Source organism: Suncus etruscus, chromosome 6, assembly GCF_024139225.1.
Source record: "Suncus etruscus isolate mSunEtr1 chromosome 6, mSunEtr1.pri.cur, whole genome shotgun sequence".
NCBI lineage: Eukaryota > Metazoa > Chordata > Mammalia > Eulipotyphla > Soricidae > Suncus > Suncus etruscus.
This window is the reverse complement of record NC_064853.1, coordinates 99,572,154-99,592,268: the sequence shown is the minus strand read 5'-3', so window position 1 is coordinate 99,592,268 and position 20,115 is coordinate 99,572,154. Positions and strand designations below refer to the sequence as shown.

Below are 20,115 nucleotides of genomic sequence, written 5' to 3'. Positions count from 1 at the left end.
TTTGTGTTCTCAATGTTTCTAGTGGACATTTCATCAAGAGAATGTTCAATCTTACTGACATCAGTATTTTCACTTCCCTATGGGTAAAGGAATATGTAAATGTATAATCTTTTTACGATCGAAGTATTTGTTGAGTAACATGATTTAAATTGTTCATCTAATCTCTTAACTAGTAATAAAGGAGGTAGTTGTTGTTATTGCTATTTGCATGAAAATGTTATTACTATTTCAATTACTATCAACAATTAACTTAAAATATCTAGGCTCAGTTTGCTAGTACACAGTTTGGATGTACCTCCTTTTTAGGTCTCTTGTGTAGATTTAATGATTAAATTATCTTTCAGTTCCATGAAAAGAAGAGTGCATGTCCCTAAGTGTGATCAGTCAATTATTGATTCTCTTCTCATTCTCTGCTCCCCAGGACAGTCTCTTCCCCCATTTCTTTTATGCTTTTGTATTCTTTACTTTTTCCTATTCAAATATGAAATTTTGTTTACAGATTTCAAAGAAACTAGTTAATAACATGTTGATTCTTAAAGATAGAAACACGTATGAGCTAAAAATCCAATATGCAGAAAAAAGTAAAACAAGGTGGTGATATCTATTTAACATTCATATTTTGAGTTCCAGAAAATGTGAAAATGGTAGTAGCTATAAATATTCTGCTGCTCTCATATTATAAACTGTTTCAAAATTGTTCTGAATAAAGAACCTCTATCCCCAAAATTCATACAAGACTACTATTCAATATTAATATGAGAAATTCATGTGGGACACCCTTGGCTTTGGCATCCATACTAGAAAGTCACAGGAAAGTATCTGCCTGAGGGAGATTGTCTCCCAAGTGGCACAAATGCAATTCTATTAATGAACAGTACTTGCTTTAGAACTAGAGGAATCCCAGCTCGGAATCATGTTATGAAAGGGAAAAGCTATTATTTCTTCCATGCCTGTATGAAAGTGATGCATTTTACTTTAAGGAGGTCCCTTTAATATTTCAAGAATTTAACACTCTTAAAACAAGCTATATTAGGCATGTAAATTGACAATTTTTCTTAAAAAATAAGTTTGCATGCCTATCTATATTATTTTTACGAATCAAAATAAACATTTATATATTGTAGTTAATTGTACACTGCAGAGCCCATACTAATCTGGAATACAATTTCCTCTAAATTTGAGGCATTAGGGAAAAAAACTGAGGCATTAGAAAAAACAATAAAATCCCGGAGAGATAGCACAGTGACATTTGCCTTGCAAGCAGCCGATCCAGGACCAAAGGTGGTTGGTTCGAATCCCGGTGTCCCATATGGTCCCCCGTGCCTGCCAGGAGCTATTTCTGAGCAGACAGCCAGGAATAACCCCCAAGCAACGCCGGGTGTGGCCCAAACCCCCCCCCCCAAAAAAAAAGAAAAGAAAAGAAAAAAATGAGAAAGAAGAGATAGGTTTTGTACAACACTAAATACATATTTTCACTCTGCTTAGGATGTCAACATAGAGCTTGCCCCTGTTGTTTCTTTTTTTACCCTATACATGCTTGTCTTCTATTAATCTCAGGAAAATACAAGAGAATGCAATTACTGTTGTAGCCTTGAAGTTTATTTTGATAGCATATTTCTTATCTTTAAAATTAAGATTAAGCGGTTGGAGATGTGGCTCAGTGATAAAGCCTATGCTTTACATATGTGAGAACTGAGTTTAGTTCTCAGTAACACACACACACACACACAAATAATAAAGTGAATAGAGAGCTAAGTCTAATTACTTGCTAAGACTAATAAGTGAGAAGAACTCTAATGCAACTAAAAAATAACAGGAAAGCTCTCTTAAGTATGATGTATTTCAAATGATGGGGTGAGAAGTAACTAACAAATGAGAGATAGTTTTTAAAATACTAGAATGTTAATCTTTCTCAAGATAGTTACAGCCATCTATGAAAAGCCCACAGCCAACATTATCCTTAATGGCGAAAAATTGATAGAATTTCAACTAAGGTCAGAAACTAGGCAAGGCTGTCCACTCTCTCCACTCTTATTCAATATAATCTTAGAAGTCCTAGCAATAGCAATCCGACAAGAGAAGGGAATCAAAGGAATCCAAATTAGGAAAGAGAAACTCAAACTATCCCTCTTTGCAGATGATATGATAATATACATAGAAAACCCTAAAGAGTCCACGGTAAAACTTCTAGAAATAATTAACCAATACAGCAAAGTGGCTGGCTACAAAGTGAATACACAAAAGACAGTAGCATTTCTCTACACAAATAATGAAGTAGAGGAGAGAGATATTAAGGATTCAATTCCATTTAAAATAGTAACAAAAAATATTAAATACCCAGGGATCAACCTTACAAGTAAAGTAAAGGACTTATACCAGGGAAACTTCAAAACATTTCAGAAAGAAATTGAAGAGTATCTAAGGAAATGGAAGAATATCCCATGCTCATGGGTAGGTAGAATCAACATAGTCAAAATGACTATCCTACCCAATACTACCTACTCCTATATAGATTTAATGCAATCCCCATCCAAATGCAGACATCATTCTTTAAAGACTTAGAACAATCAATCATAAAATTCATCTGGAACCACAAAAGACCCAGGATAGCCAAACACAAACTAAAAAACAAGAAGCTGGGTGGCATCTCGCTACCTAACCTGAAGCTATACTATAAAGCCATAGTGATTAAAACGGCATGGTACTGGTACAAAGACAGAGCCTCAGACCAGTGGATTAGAACAGAATTTCCAGACATAAGCTCCCAGACATATAGTCAACTAATATTTGACAAAAGAGCCAAGAACTTGAAATGGGACAAAGAAAGTCTTTTCAACAAATGGTGTTGGTATAAATGGAAAATCACCTGTAAGAAATTGAAAATTGACCCTTACCTCACTCCATATACAAAAGTCAACTCAAAATGGATCAAAGATCTCAAAATCAGACCCGAATCTATAAAGTTTATTGAGAAAAAAATAGGCAGAACACTCGAAGACTTATATATCAAAAAAGTCTTTGATGATAGATTGCCAATGGCAAGAACTTTAGCATCAAACATAAACAAATGGGACTACACCAAACTAAAAAGCTTCTGCACGACAAAAGAAACCATACTTACCACAAGAAGACAGTTAACTGAATGGGAAAAAATCTTTGCACTCTACATGTCCAATAAAGGGCTGATATCCAGAATATACAAAGCACTCAGAAAGATGAGCTCCACAAAACCAAATAGAGCCATAGAAAAATGGGGAGATGAAATGAAAAGACACTTCACCGAAGAAGATCGAAAGATGGCCAACAAACACATGAAAACATGCTCACCTTCACTCATCATTAGGGAAATCCAAATCAAGACAACAATGAGGCACCACCTTACACCAGTGAGGATGGCTCACATCAAAAATAATGGGAACAATCTGTGTTGGCAGGGATGAGGTATGAAAGGCACTCTCATCCACTGCTGGTGGGAATGCCCCCTAGTCCAACCCCTATGGAGAACAGTCTGGAGAGTGCTCAAGGAACTCAGAATCGAGCTGCCATTTGACCAGCAATTGCTCTCCTGGGTATCTACCCCCAAGCCGGAAGGACATTCATCCTAAAATATGTGTGCACCCCACTATTTATCGCAGCACTCAGTATAATAGCCAAATCTTGGAACCAACCTTGATGCCCAACAACAGATGAGTGGATCATTAAGATGTGGTATCTATACACAATGGAATAACATGCCAGTAAGAAATGATTCAGTCACAGACTTTGCAGCAACATAAATGGACCTAGAACATATTATGTTAAACGAAGTAAGCCAGAAGATGAAAGATAAACACAGAATGATAGCACTATTCTGAAGCACCTAGAAACTACACCTTATATACAACTAATATTCAAAGATCAAATAACAGAACTTAACAGGGTAGAAACTCCAAACACTGTAATATATCACATATACTGTGCAGAAGTGCCCAAAACACATGAAAGAGGAACATCATAAACTCTCAACCACACATTAAATCATAAAGAAACCAGCAACTGTAGAAACAGCAGCATAGAGAGAACAGGTATGTAATCAGCCTGTTACTGCAAAGGCTCATAATACTCTCTTAGGGATCTTATACATGGTTACAGGTAAAGAATACCATGGGAAATCACTGACTCCAACGAAAGTATTTCAAAATAATAGATGTTAATGCCTTAAGATTAATATATTTAAAGTAACCTCTCAGCTTTTCTGTCCATAGGCATTCTTGGATACAAAGGATGGACAACCTAAGATGGCATCTTGGAGCTAAGCCACACAAGATACCATACCCAGGTTGCATTACAAAATTGTCTCGATAAAACTTTTTAACACACCCTTTATCTCTAGGGTATACCTTCTTTTAGGACCTGAAGCATGTGACCAGCCAGACCACCGAAGCAGCAACTGTGATCTGCAGACTTATATTATGGTGCCTACTCATCGAACATATTCAAGCAAAATAACATGCCCCCGCTCTTTTCACCTCTCTTCTCACTACTCCTTCTTCCTTTTTTTTTCCCTATTTAATCTTATTTCCCCCTTTCTTCCTTTCTGCCCCTTCCAAATACTCTCCCCCATCTCCTTTCCAGGAATCTGACTACCCCTTCACCCCTCAATCCCATCCAGATTTTCCAATTTATTAAAACTCTTCACCCTCAGTTCTTAATCTATTAGGCATCAAGACTGACCTCCCACCCCAATGAACCAGTGCCCAGCACCGAAGCGAAGGGACATCCACTCAAACCCACACCTCGTCCCCAGCAGGAAAAGACAACCAACACCCCTACTGACTCATGCTGTATGGCCCTCCCTACCAACTTATCCTAACGTGGATTGTTGCTGGATACCAGTCTTTGCCCTAAAAGGACTCCCAATGCAAGAACTTTACACAAGACCCCCCCTCCCTCAAATCTTTTACCAATCTCAGGAAGGGCAGGGTGTGCGATGAAAAGGCACCTGGGAACCCACCCCCCACAAGAAAATTTCAAAAGGAAATGGGGAAACCTATACTTCCATCATAAGTATACGACCTGTATAACACTACCTCTTTATTTTTTATTTCATTTTACTTAAAATCATTTTTCACTATACATATGTGAGCAAATATATATTTTTTATTTCTATTTTTTATGTTTTTTGGGTGTGTTACTTGTTTCTCTGTTTTTTTCACCCCCAAATGCACCGGCAATATAATGAAGCACCATTTCTTCCTGCAAAGGCACACTAAAAAAGGGAAAAATCTCACGTATATAAACAAGCTCTTATCTACTAGGGATAAGAACTCATACTTATTTACAATACAGGGGAATCTCCCACCTTGAAAATATGTCATGTTGATCCATCTTAGAGTCCAGAAGATTAGACACCGACCATCCAGACTTGAATCCTAAACCCCAGACATAGAATCGACACAGTTCTTCACAACAGTTACAGGAACCAAAGCCCATCTGGACATCCTGAATACTACTCGAACTCCAACATGTGCCAGCTCTATTATGATATCCTGATAACGAGGAAATTGGGAACAAATGGACATAAAACAAGTATCCTACCTTACCAACTAATGATATAACAAAATCAGAAGACTTATCACACTATGGGCTGTGCAAAAGCCAAGAACGTGATCTACAGATGACTGGCTGATAGAACCATGACTGGGCAGTATGTATTTTGGGACCAACAAGAAAGCCCTAGTCTAGGGTTTGGTGTACGTCCTGTACAACAATCATGACCTCTAATTCCAGAGTCCTGACTGAGGCAATTGCAACTGAATGAGTCTTCTGGAAACATAACGAAAGATGATATCCCAGGCTCCATCTGAGTTTCAGTGCAAGGGCCAAGACCACTAACCACAGAAGACAGATTCAAATGACATAGAGGAAACAGAACTTCTAAAATCAAAAAGAAAGTCTTCATCATAAGTTCCACTCCTTGACCTGTGCACAGACTGAGACCTCTAGATTTAGAGGTCTGTTTTTATCATCCAGATCGGAGCAGAAGTCTTCTATACCTCATAAAAACACCAAGGGGAGAGTAAATGAACATGAAAGGAGTCAATAGATAATCCCATGACAATATATTCCAAGGGTAGAGAAGCCCTGTATCTCTTTGGCCAAGGGGATTCCAGTTTCGGATGACCCCAATATTTACTGTGCCTATGCGGGAGTGGGGGGAGAGACAAAAAACACTAAATACTTCTTTTTTTAATTAATTTTTTATCTAATTTTTGTCGATTTCTTTGTTTTGGGGTAGATATTGAAGTAGTTGTCCACTTTTTAAATTATATATTTACTTTTTCTTTCTTCTTTTCTCTTCTTCATTTTTGCACCTTGTCATATTTCCTATCCCACGACCATGGCAATTATGTGCCTATTTTTATTGCTGCAGTGCTCACTGTATATCTTATTTGATTACTCTTTTTGAACTGTTGTGATGTTTCACCTTTTTTTCCCCTTTTTCCCTCAAACCAAGGATAAGAGCCTCTAGAATAATAAGAGCCTCTAGAATAATAAGAGCCTCTGCTCATAGTCGGTGTAGACGATTTTTACCCCATTATATTACTTTTCTCTTCCTCAAACAAAACCACATAAATTGAACTTTCTAGTCCCACCTCCCAATTAGAGGGGGCAGTAATGGAGGCACCAAGACCAAACAGTTATAAGACCACTAAGTAATAAACTAGACACAGAAGGGACCATGCATTCTAGCAGCCCCTGTCGGGAGAATGGAGGATATGGGAGGCAGGATGAGAGCGGATGTGGGAGGACAATTCGGTGGTGGGAATTCCCCTGATTCAATGTAAATATGTACCTGTAATATTACTGTGAACGATATGTAAGTCACTATAATTAAAATAAAAATTATATTAAAAATACTAGAATGTTTTAATTTTAATTTTTACTTTTGTTGTTTGTTTTTGTTTTGGGGTCACACCCAGTGGCACTCAGGGGTCACTTCTGGCACTGTGCTCAGAAGTCTTTCCTGGCAGGCTCGAGGGACCATATGGGACACCGGGGGTGGGGGTGGGGAGGAGAACTGAACCGAAGTTCTACATCCCCTAAATTAACAAATCCTGAGTTCTAGAAGGTAACAAGTTTATAAAGGTTCTAATTACCACAGTGAGGGTTTTTTAAAAGCTGTCTGCTGTTACAGGAACTTTTGAAAAACAGTCTGTACTCATAGAAAGTACATTTGGAAAAACTAGCACCTGTAAGAAAAGACGCTTCACCCAATACCCATCAGATAAGGGACTAATCTCCAAAATATACAAGGCACTGACAAAACTTTACAAGAAAAAAACATCTAATCCCATCAAAAAATGGGGAGAAGAAATGAACAGACACTTTGACAAAGAAGAAATACAAATGACCAAAAGACACATGAAAAAATGCTCCACATTACTAATCATCAGGGAGATGCAAATCAAAACAACTATGAGGTACCACCTCACACCCCAGAGATTGGCACACATCACAAAGAATGAGAACAAGCAGTGTTTGCGGGGATGTGGAGAGAAAGGAACTCTTATCCACTGCTAGTGGGAATGCCATCTAGTTCAACCTTTATGGAAAGCAATATGGACATTCCTCCAAAAACTGGAAATCGAGCTCCCATATGACCCAGCTATACCACTCCTAGGAATATACCCTAGGAACACAAAAATACAATACAAAAATCCCTTCCTTACACCTATATTCATTGCAGCACTATTTACCATAGCAAGACTCTGGAAACAGCCAAGATACCCTTCAACAGATGAATGGCTAAAGAAACTGTGGTACATATACACAATGGAATATTATGCAGCTGTCAGGAGAGATGAAGTCATGAAATTTTCCTATACATGGATGTACATGGAATCTATTATGCTGAGTGAAATAAGTCAGGGAGAGAAAAAGATGCAGAATGGTCTCACTCATCTATGTGTTTTAAGAAAAATGAAAGCCATTCTTGCAATAATAACTTTCAGACACAGAAAAGAAAAGAGCTGGAAGTTACAGCTCACCTCATGAAGCTCACCACAAACAGGAATGAGTTTAGTTAGAGAAATAACTATGTTTTTAACTATCCTAATAATGAGAATGTACAAGGGAAATAGAAAGCCTGTCTAGAGTACAGGCGGGGTTTGGGTGGGGAGGAGGGAGATTTGGGATATTGGTGATGGGAATGTTGTACTGGTGATGGATGGTGTTCTTTACATGACTGACACCCAAATACAATCATGTATGTAATAAAGTTTTTTAAATAAAATAAAAAAAGACATAAAAGAAAAGACGCTTCAAAAAATAACCTGTACTCATAGGCATTAGGGCCCTGTAAAAATCTTGAATGCCTGTTCATAAGGCATTCAGAAATAAAGGGATGTAGCATAAATATTAGTTGAGACATACCTTCAGCTGACATTCTAAGATTACTCAGATTTAAAATTTACATGATTCAAATATTCTTTATCTAATTATTAATCACTTTTTATTATTGTTACTCACTTTTCTTAGAGCCTCTCTTAAAAATCACTCATATATATATATATATATATATATATATACACACACCTTATAAGGAACATTTGCATAGATTTAAGTATTTGTATTTAGTTTAGTCTTACAGAATAATTACTCACCTTCAAATCTAACTTTGCTCTTAGACTATGTGCAGCCATAGTAAGAGTTAACATTCCAGGCCAGTTCAGTATGCATAAAACCAAAACAATGCTCAATTGACCTTGCTACTGAGAAACTACTGATAGCAAGAAGCAGCCTCAAAAGAAACTATCCTGAGTCAGAAATATACCTTAAACAATTAGCCCTATGCCTTTTTTTTTTTTTTTTTTTTTTTTGTAAATTAGCCTTATGATTGTCAAGAAATTGAGGGGCCGGAGCAGTGGTGCAAGCCATAAGGTGTCTGGCTTGGGCATGCTATCTTATGACTGACTGCGGTTTGATTCCCCAGGCCTCTCCTATGGTCCCCCAAACCAGGAGGATTTCTGATCGCATAGTCAGGAGTAACCCGAGTGGCACAGGTTGTGGCCCAAAAACCAAAAAAAGAAAAGAAAGAATTTGAGTATAAGTATTCCACCTTGTGCCTTCAAAAAAGGGAACAGAGCTTGAAACCAACTTGTTTCCTTGGCCTCTGTTACCCATTGGCCAACCCAGTACACACCTCTCAAGGGACCCCAGAAGATTTTTTTTTTTTGCGGTCTGTGATACTATTGTCTGTCCAGGGATGGCTACGTGCAAGCCAAACACCCTACTGCTATGTTTCACTTTGACCCACCTCCCAAATATTACTAGAATGTTTTTTAAATTAAAACATCATGAGGGTGTTTTCTTGCTTGTTTTGTTTTTTAGCTCAGGGCTTACTCATAGTCCTGCACTCAGTGTTAACTCCTAACATGGCTCAAGTGATGCTGAATATCAAATCCTGGACCAGCCACATGGAAGGCAAATGTATTATCCACTCCCTGTGCTATCTCCCAGGCCCTACAAATAATTATTTTATTCATTGAAATAATCTAAACAGTTTCCCAAAGAATAAAATATAGCTTCTACAAGGTATTTTATCATTAAATTCAGAAACATAGGGAGAATACCAAATAAATTGCAAAGGGAAAAAAAGGTCGATTACCTACAAGAATTGAGTTAAAGAAGTCTGGCCCTATAATACAACAGCTGAGTAAATAGAGTTTCAACAAAGAATTATGTACCCAGTCCAAGAAGCAAACATGAAGATAAAGTATTTTGTGCATTCCATGAAATATTTTTAATCATAAAATAAAGTGAAAATGCATTTGTATACCACAATATTCTATGAAGCATTGCCTAAAACTGTCAATTTGGGTTAATACAGATTTTATGAACACTCCAAAGAACACCTAATTTCTGTAGCAAAAGGCCTCACAAAATAAATAATAGTAGTTATGGTTTACTTGAAAAGTTCACTTTATTTGCACTATCTAATTAAACCCACATAGCCACCTTATAAACTAAAAATTGTTCCCCTTTTTGCAAGGAGAAAACTGATGATCAGGGAAGCTAACTTGCCCAAACCCAGGCAGTGAGCATTATTCATATGACACAGCTAGCTCAGAATTCTTGGCGAAGAGGGAAAAAGCAAAAAGTCATGTGCCCCTGCACTTTCTTATGAGAAGTTTCTAGCACCCCAATAGTCTTGAATATGTATGAATATACATATACCCCAATATGCCCCAATAGTTAAATATACCCCAATAGTATGAATATGAATCTATATGTTTCAAACTGTCTTTAAAATAAAAATTCTACCAAGAAACATAGTCCCAATAGAGTATAGGTAGGGACATTCTGAGTAGGAGAAGAAATTCAAGGAGAAGTGATGTCAAAAGAGGATTTGTCTCATGATGCTTGTGAAGACAATCTGAAGTAAGAGGGATGCTGTAGGCAAGAAAAATTCAGTTCTATATGTTTCAACTAATATCTAATTACATTTTAAATTTTAAAGCTTTATATGATTAAAATTATTATTAACTAAAACTTTTCAACACTGAGGAAATCTCTCCTCTGAAGTAGTGAATAAAATTTAATTTCTGATAATTCTTTAGAGTAAGTTTTTGGGGCTGAATGAGAAGCAATGCAATTAGAGAGTGTAGAATGAGTAACTTGGCTCATTTTAGCCTCTAGAATAACTTAGCCTCCACCATGAAAGTCTAGTAATGTATTTATTATAAGCTATAACACATTGGAATTAGAGGTTTCTATGAACTTAACTCAGTTTTCCTCACTCCCTAAAGTTAAATGAAATTCTGAATTTGGTACTAACCACTTCCTTCTATGTTTGTAAACAAAAATTTATCTATTATTTCTGTGGGCTTTAACTGAATGTCATAGACTTGCTGGCTTAAACTTGGCAATATGTGTTCTTAAATTTCTGCAAGCTTAAAATCCAAAATAAAGTTGTTGGTAGAGCTAAGTTCTTTTCAAACATCTAGAGCAGGAGACTGCCTTGCTTTGTCATTGTCTCCCCTGTTAACATCTCACATAGAATTCTGATAGATTTATTACGGGGTGATTAAGATATTATGCTGTTGCTATAAATGATGAAGTGCAAAGTATTAGTACTGATTGTTCAGCAATCAAAATGTAGTCTCCAAAAATGAAAACAAATAAAACAGAAAGAGGGAAACTATCAATAAAATTACTGAGAAATGAAGAGACAATATCTTTGCACAGAAAGAGCCCACTCAGTGCTCAACACGGTGAATATAAAGCATTGTCCCACCTCAGGTCTTCCTTATGAAATTTCAAGATGCCAAGAAAAAGATCCTTAAAAACGCATAAAATTGTTTGCTGTACAATATGTTATCCTGGAGAGCAATATACCCAGAACCTCTGTGTTGAGATTTTCTTCTGAAACATCATCTTCTTTGATGCCCTCAGAGCTCTAAAATGTACCCGTGTGAGTTTGCATATTTCCTGTTGTTTATCCTCAGATGGCTTATGTTTTTTGTTGCTATTATAATTTTTCCTTGTATTTCTTTGATACTTTTGATATAGAAAAGCTTCAAATTTTTGTTTCTATTTATTTCTATTTATTAATTTATAGTACTTAATAAGTTTAGATAATTTTAATAGACTTATAGTTGAATCTGAGGTGTTTTCCTGTTAGACAAATTTATAATCTGCAAGACAAACACTTTTCATGTATTTTTTTACTCTCATTTTTTCTTTTACTCTGGCTAGAATTGCCCAGATTGAAAAATGGTACTAGTAGTACTTGTCCCAGTCACTAATTTTCTTCTGTAAAACTACACTGATTTAAAGGTGCATTTATTTTTAGAATGTGTTTCTATCATCTTATAGAATAAGTAAATGAAGAAATAGAAGAGATTTTTCTTTTAGATAAAATTCATATGTTGAAGCTCAATGTCTTTTTACTTGTTGAAATGATTTATGGTTTCAATTTGATTAATTAAAATGTTCCAACTATTGACTCGTCTTTATTTTCTTGATTTAAAACCTATTTAGCTATGTTGGAATAAAACATGAACCTTTTTAATTTTATCTACCAAATTTCCAATGCAATAGAAATGTCTCCTTGCCTGGTGAGTGCATAGTAGAAGGTACTTTCTATAAGATAGGACAAGAATACCTACTAGAATCCAACTATGACCTTGGGATTCAGACACCCAGAATAAATTTTCTTTGTTTAAACATCTAGTCTATGATGCTTTGCTATGGCAAATGAAGCTGAGAACTGTCTTTAGTAGGGACATAAGTCTTTTCTTACCATTAAACTTTTATCAAAATATTTATGCTAGGGGCTGAAACCTAAAACATGTCAGCGGAGACCATGTCCTTAAAAGTCATGGTATCAGTAATAGTGCTTTGAATTTCTGGACAACTTCACTTCCTTGATGCTGTCATTCCTATAGGAACACACCTTTTTAATACAATGACAGCTAATAATAAGAGCTTACTAAACCTTCTGCCATTGTATTAACGACTTCATTGGAAATACAATAATTTTAATGAATGTGGATGCTTTATCTTTCTTTTTTCTCCTTTCTTCTTTCTTTCTTCTTTCTTCTTCTTTTCTTTCTTTCTTCTTTCTTTCTTTCTTTTTTCTTTCTTCTTTCTTTCTTTCTTTCTTTCTCTTTCTTTTCTTTCTTCTTCTTTCTTTCTTTCTTTTCTTCTTTTCTTCTTCTTTTCCTTCTTTCTTTTCTTTTCTTTCCTTTCTTCTTCCTTCCTTTCTTCCTTCCTTCTTTCTTCCTTCCCTTCCTTCTTCTTCCTTCCTTCCTTCCTCTCCTTCCTTCTTCTTCCTTCCTTCCCCTTCCTTCCTTCCTTCCTTCCTTCCCTTCCTTCCCTTCCTTCCTTCCCTTCCTTCCCTTCCTTCCTTCCTTCCTTCCCTTCCTTCCCTTCCTTCCCTTCCTTCCCTTCCTTCCCTTCTTCCTTCCTTCCTTCCTTCCTTCCTTCCTTCCTTCCTTCCTTCCTTCCTTCCTTCCTTCTTTCCTTCCTTTTTCTTCCTTCCTTTCTTCTTTTTTCTTTCTCCTTTCTTTTTTAAACTTTCTTCTTTTCTTTATATTCTCTCTTGTTGTTGTTGTTGTTGATTTGGGTCACACTCTGCAGTGCTCAGGGGTTACTCCTGGCTCTATGCTCAGAAATTGCTTCTGGCAGGCTCAGGGGACCATATTGGATGTTGGGATTCAAACCACAGACCTTCTGCATGCAAGGCAAACACCTTACCTCCATGCTATCTCTCTGAGCCCACATTTTCTCTTTTTAAAAAGTTTATTGATTGGTTAATTGGTTGGTTTGGGGGCCACACTCAGCGGTGCCCAAGGGTTACTTCTGTCTCTGCACTCAGAAATCACTCCTGGCAGGCTGGGAAACAATATAGGATGCTGGAAATCAAACTGGGTCCCTCCTGGGTTGGCCACATGCAAAACAAATACCCTACAACTGTGCTTTCTCTCCAGCCCCTATATTCTTTTTCTTTTCTTTTCTTTTCTTTTTTTTTTGTTTTTGGGCCACACCCATTTGACGCTCAGGGGTTACTCCTGGCTATACGCTCAGAAATTGCTCCTGGCTTAGGGGGACCATATGGGATACTGGGGGATCGAACCATGGTCCGTCCTACACTAGCGCTTCCAAGGCAGACACCTTACCTCTAGTGCCACCTTCCCGGCTCCCCTATATTCTTTTTTTAAATAAATTTGTTCTCATTTAACTGAAAATAAATGTATTTTGTATTATGTCAATTATGTGATGTATTTTCTTTAAATAAAGTAAAAAAATGTAAAATATGACCTTATAAAGTGGAAGAGTATTTCATATTCATGAATAAAAGAATCAATATTGTCAAAATGACTATTCTTCCTAAGTTATCATGTAGATTCAATACAATTCTCATACAAATTCATTATCATTCTTCAATTACTTAGAACAGTCAGTGAATCCATCTGAGCCTGGGCATTTGTTTTGGGAAGTCTTGGCTACCTATGTTTGGTTCCTTTTGTTGATCATTTTCTAATTTTACAGGGCTCATCATTCAGTTATTTATTTAGGCCCCTTCTTCCATCCTGATTTGTGCTTGCCAAACTACAAATTTTCCTCTTAGTGTGACTTTTGCTGTGTCCCACAAAGGATAATTTATGTCCTCATTTGTATTTGTTTACAGAAATCTTTTTATTTCCTCTTTGATTTCATCTCTGACCCACTGGTTCTTCAGTAATGAGCTGTTTAATTTCTAGGTATTAACATTTTTCTTCAGTGTTCCTTTGTAGTTCACTTCTTCTTCCGGTGCTTTGTGATCTGAGAAGGTAGTCTGTACAATTTTTATCCCCTTGATGTTATGGAGGATTGTTTTATAGGCAGCATGTAGTCTATCCTGGAGAATAACCCATGTGCATTGGGAAAGAATGCATATCCTGTTTTCTGGGGATAGGGTACCCTATATATATACATCTACTAGGCCTCTTTCTTTCATTTATCTTTTCAGTAATAGTATATAATTATTAGGTTTCAGCCTGTTTGACCTATCATGGAGTAATAGGAAAGTGTTGAGGTCTCCCAGTATTATTTTGTTGCTATTGTTGTCTTCTTTCAGATTTGTCAACAGTTGTATTAAGTATTTTTCTGGTCTTTATTGGGTCCATGTATGTTCAGGAATGAGTTTTCTTCCCGTTGTACGTACCCATGATTACTATAAAATGTCCATCTTAGTCCCTTATAAGTATTATTAGACTAAAGTTTGTGTCATATGAATTAGTATGGCCACTCCAGGGGCCGGGAAGGTGGCGCTACAGGTTAGGTGTCTGCCTTGCAAGCAGATGGACCGTGGTTCGATCCCCGGTGTCCCATATGGTCCCCCAAGCCAGGGGTGATTTCTGAGCGCATAGCCAGGAATAACCCCTGAGCGTCAAACGGGTGTGGCCCAAAAACCAAAAAAAAAAAAAAAAAAAAGAATTAGTATGGCCACTCCAGCTTTTTGAAGGGAGTTGTTTGCTTAGATGTTTATCCTCCAATCTTTGATTTTTAGTCTCTATTTTTTTGATGTGTTTCTTGGAAGCAGCAGAATGTTGGATTCAGCCTTTTGATCCATTTTGTCACTCTGTCTTCTACCTAATGCATTTAGTCTATTGCCATTAAGAGAGATAATTTTCATAAGATTTAGTGTCTTCTTTATTTAGAAGTTTGGTCTGTCTGTTTGTCTTGTCTTTATGTAGACATTTTAGTTTTTCTTTTAATGCTGATTTGAGTCCGTAAAGTTTCTGAGCTGTTGTTTATCTGTGAAGCTATGTATACTTCCTTCAAACCTTAACATGAGTTTGGCTAGGTGCATGTTATATGTGAAGCATTCATTTCATTAAATTTGTCACTATATCCCTCCTCTTCCTCCTAGTCTTTAGGGATTTTGTGACAGGTTGCTGATCTTAAGGATGCTCCTTTGAATGTAACTTTCTTTTTTGATCTTGTTGCTCTCAGTAGTTGATCCCTATCTGTTGGTTTCATCATTGTGACTAGGATGTGTCTTGGGGTGCTTTTTTTCAGGTCTTTTTTAGATGGTATTCTTCAAGCATGCAGAATTTGTTTGCATGTAGTCTTTACCTCTGGAAGTTTCTCTGAAATAATGTCCTTTATTGTTGATTCTTCATGGGTTTTGGGGACTCCAATGATTTTTATATTGTTTCTGTTTAGTTTATCAATGACTTCTATTTTCTTCAATTGATGAGTGGAGATAAATTCCAAATAGGGCACAAACATGCATGGTTGCATGTTGTGTAAGTAAACCCATTCTAGAGGCACAGTCAGTTGAACAATATCAACCATAGGAGAGTGAGGGTTTGCAAAAATTAAAAGCACCACCTTTTCTCCAGATATGGACCTGGAAAAATAAGACTTTTGAAGCTGGTCTATGAAAAATTTAATTGCTGTTGGGCCTTTGTGTTAAATAGCTTTGGCTATTTAAATCCATATTTAAAATAGTTAAATAATAATTAAATCCAGATTTCCTTCTAAAGTACTAAATAAGTTGCTGAGTTCTGAGTTTGGAATCTCAAGGGAGGGACAGATCCAATTTATATCACCAATGAGTTCTATTAAATGAAATATCTGGGCACACATTGAAGTATGCTCCAATACAAAGCCCCATTATTGAAATGGAGTTAAAGTCTGGATTTTTTCTGTGGCTATTGGTAAACCAACACCCTGCAAGCAGCTAGTGACAAATTCATAAACACATTGCAATTTCTTGCGAGTTTGAGTAAGATATCATCAATGTAGTCTAACAAATATACCTGAGAAATCATTTTACAAGCTGAATTTAAAACCACATAAACAAAATATTGACACATGGTGGATGAATTGCCATGCCCTGAGGCACAACTGTACATTAAAATTGCTGCATAGGGGCCCTGTTATTAAGAGAAAGAACTAAAAAAGCAAATATTTTTCTGTCTTTTGGAGGTTTATAAGTGTTACAAAAATAGTCCTTTAAGTCAATTGCTATCAAAGGCCAATCTCTTCGAATGGCTACTGGTGATGGTAAGCCATTTTGCATCTTGCCCATCGATACCATGTGAGAATTTACAGGCCTCAAATTGTTATAACTTTCTAGATAAATGATGGTTTCTTAATAATAAATACTCAAGAATTCTAATTAGAATAAAAGGTTTCAATGTATCCCAGCCTTAACCATTTATCAACAAAGTTTCTAAGTACCTCAAATATTAGGCTGGACCACTGGAAAATCCAGATTGGAACACCAGATTTCCATTCAATGGAAATGGGTTCTGACTGCTTTAACCCAGTGGCCCAAATTAAAAAGGAAAACGTTCTGATATAACAATGGGAGGTGTTTTGGTGAGGGATGTGTTATTCTGCTCCCCATAGCTTATTCAAACCATGTCCCCATAGGTTCAAAGAAACTAGAAGGCATGAATATTACCTGCTAATTTTCTGGTCCCAATGCACTTCAAATAGCGCTCTGGGGAACAGAATTTGGAGGCAAGGCTCTTCCTATTCCTTCCCAAATGTTTTAATATCTTGTAGGGCCCAATTTCTATTAAAGAAATGACAGATACTTCTGCTCCTGAATCAAACATCCTTTCAAATTTTCTGCCCTGAATTTCAAGAGTTGAATTGGAATGTTCTCTTTAAGCTTAGTAATAAAAGCTGTAAGTGCAGATGCTTCAGAGTTAGTACTTCTGAAGCCTCCTTCCCTCATGTGTTCTGATTTTCCAGGCATACCATAAAGAGGTAATAATATTTGAGCTTTCAGCTTCCTTGAAGGTCCAGACTGTGGGTACTAAAACAAGCACTATTATTTCCCCTACCTGGTCAGAATCCATACTCTCCAGGTTAATTACTATTCTTTTGAGCATTAAACTGATTCTTCTAAAATCATTCCCACAGACCCTTGAGAGAATGCCCCTGTTATACCAGACCTAATCTTATAAAGGCATTGAGCTGGAAGGACAGTCAAGTTCTCTGGGCAGTTTCCTGAAGTGGCAGGCTTTAATAGTTTTGAACTGCTGAGTTCTCGTGGTCTGGGATGAGAAGCTGAAGTATTGATGAAAAGGTTCCTGATTTTGACCAGTTTTCCAAGACAGGTTTATTAAGTCTTGATCTGAGGGCCTGATCCCTGAGCTAGTACAAAAAGATGTTGTGACCTGCATTGTTTTTTGTAAATGCCCTATATTGCCACACTTAAAGCATATAATCTGACCTTATAGATGTGTTTTGAACCCTCCCCTTTTGCTGTAGAAAGAGTTAGGTACTGAATGACAGTCACTTGCCCAATGAAATTCCTTGCCATATCTTGGGCAAGGACAGGTGTTTTCCTTGGGAAAAAGCCATTGATCTGATTTCCTGGTGTTTGCCTCTGAACAGCATATGTTGTTAAAGGTGTGGGGGGAGGAGTATAATTTTAAGTTCTTTCTTACATTTCTACAAGAATTTTATAAGCATTTCTACAAGCAAGTATAAATTCATGACATCTCTCTAATGGGTGTAAGATAGTGTGATAATATCACTGGCATTGTCAAAGGCTAATATTTTGTCAAAATGTTTTGAATTTTTATACTTTTACCTGCATTTTAATTGCCTCTGTCATTTCCTCAGAAATTCTGCATATGGCTCCATAGCTCCCTGAATAATCTTTATACAGCTACCCTTGAAAAAAATAAAAAGTTTCAATTCAATCACCTATGTCCTTACCTCAAGTGATTAGAGAAAAATTTAAAAAAGTACCCCATCTCAATATAGTTAAGGTCATCTACCACAAGCCAATGGCAAATATCATCCTCAATGGAAAAAAACTAAAAGTCTTTCCTCTAAATTCTGGCACAAGACAAGGCTGATCTTCCTCACCACTCCTATTCAACATAGTACTGGAAGTACTTGCTATAGCAATTAAGCAAGAAAAAAGATATCAAGGGAATCCATATAGGAAAGGAAGAAGTCAAACTCTCACTGTTTGCAGATGACATGATATTCTATTTAGAAAACCCCAAAGACTCTACCAAAAAGCTTCTAGAAACAATAGATTCATATAGCAATGTGGCAGGCTACAAAATTAACACAAAGAAATCAATGGTCTTTTTATACACCAATAATGATAGGGAAGAAATGGACATTAAGAAAACAGCCCCATTCACATCAGTGCCACACAAACTCAAATATCTCAGAGTCAACTTGACTAAAGACAAGAAAGACATATATTAAAATAACAATAAAACACTGCTTCAAGAAATAAAAGAGGACACACAGAAATGGAAATACATACCCTGCTCACGGATTGGCAGGATTAACATCATTAAAATGGCAATACTTCCAAAAGCATTTTTACAGATTTAATTTGATTCCTCTAAAGATATCCATGACATTCTTCAAAGAAGTAAATCAAACACTTCTGAAATTCATTTGGAACAATAAACACCCTTGAATAGCTATAGCACTCCTCGGGAAAAGAAATATGGGAGGCATTACTTTCCCCAACATTAAACTGTATTACAAAGCAATAGTTATCAAAGCAGCATTGAATTGGAATAAAGACAGACCTTCAGATCAGTGGAATAGACTTGAGTACTCAGAGAATGTTCCCCAGATATACAATCACTTAATTTTTGATAAAGAAGCAAGAAATTCTAAATGGAGCAAGGAAAACCTTGTCAACAGGTGTTGTGGGGCACAACTGGTTAGTCACTTGTAAAAAAAAGTGAACTCAGACCCCCAGCTAATACCATGTACTAAGGATTTTTCTAAGGCAAAATCCAAATAGATTAAAGACCTTGATATCAGACCTGATACCATAAGGTATATAAAACAACATGTAGGTAAAACACTCCATGACATTGAGACTAAAGGCATCTTTAAGGAGGAAATGGCACTCTCCAAACAAATGGAAGCAGAAACAAACAGATGGGACTATATTAAGCTGAGAAGCTTCTGCACCTCACAGGAAATAGTGCCCAGATACAAGAGCCACCCACTGAGTGGGAGAACCTATTTACCCAATACCTGTCAGACAAGGGGCTAATATCAAAAATATACAAGGTGCTGACAGAACTTAATAAGAAAAAAAACATATAACCCCATAAAAATGGGGAGAAGATATGAACAGACATTTCCTCAAAAAAGAAATAAAATGGCCAAAAGACACATGAAAAAAACACTCCACATCACTAATCATCAGAGAGCTGCAAATCAAAACTACAATGAGGTAACCATCTCACATCACAGAGAGAAAGGAACTCTCATTCACTGCTGGTGGGAATGTTGTCTAGTCCAATCTTTATGAAAAGCCATATGGTGATTCTTCCAAAAACTAGAAATTTATCTCCCATATGATCTAGCTATACCAATCCTAGGAATATACCCTAGGAACACAAAAGTACAATTAAAAATTTCTTCCTCATACCTATATTCATTGCAGTGCTGTGTACAATAGCCAGACTCTGGAAACAACCAAGATGCCCTTCAACAGATGAATGGCTGAAGCAACTGCAGTACATATACACAATGGAATATTATGCAGCTGTCAAGAGATATGAATTCATAAACTTTTCCTATACATGGATGTACATGGAATCTATCATGCTGAGTGAAATAAGTCAG

At 36.7% G+C, this 20,115-nt stretch overlaps 1 protein-coding gene across 1 annotated transcript in view; it reads right to left on the bottom strand.

The window, feature by feature from the left end:
* The window catches only part of LOC126011839 (endogenous retrovirus group K member 113 Gag polyprotein-like), a 76,815-nt gene extending 60,248 nt beyond the window's left edge, over positions 1-16,567 (bottom strand). Inside the window, exon 1 of the mRNA XM_049775612.1 lies at positions 16,480-16,567. Within this exon, the coding sequence (XP_049631569.1) occupies positions 16,480-16,567 (88 nt within the window). The remainder of the gene's footprint in view (positions 1-16,479) is intronic.
* Positions 16,568-20,115: the final 3,548 nt, after the last annotated feature.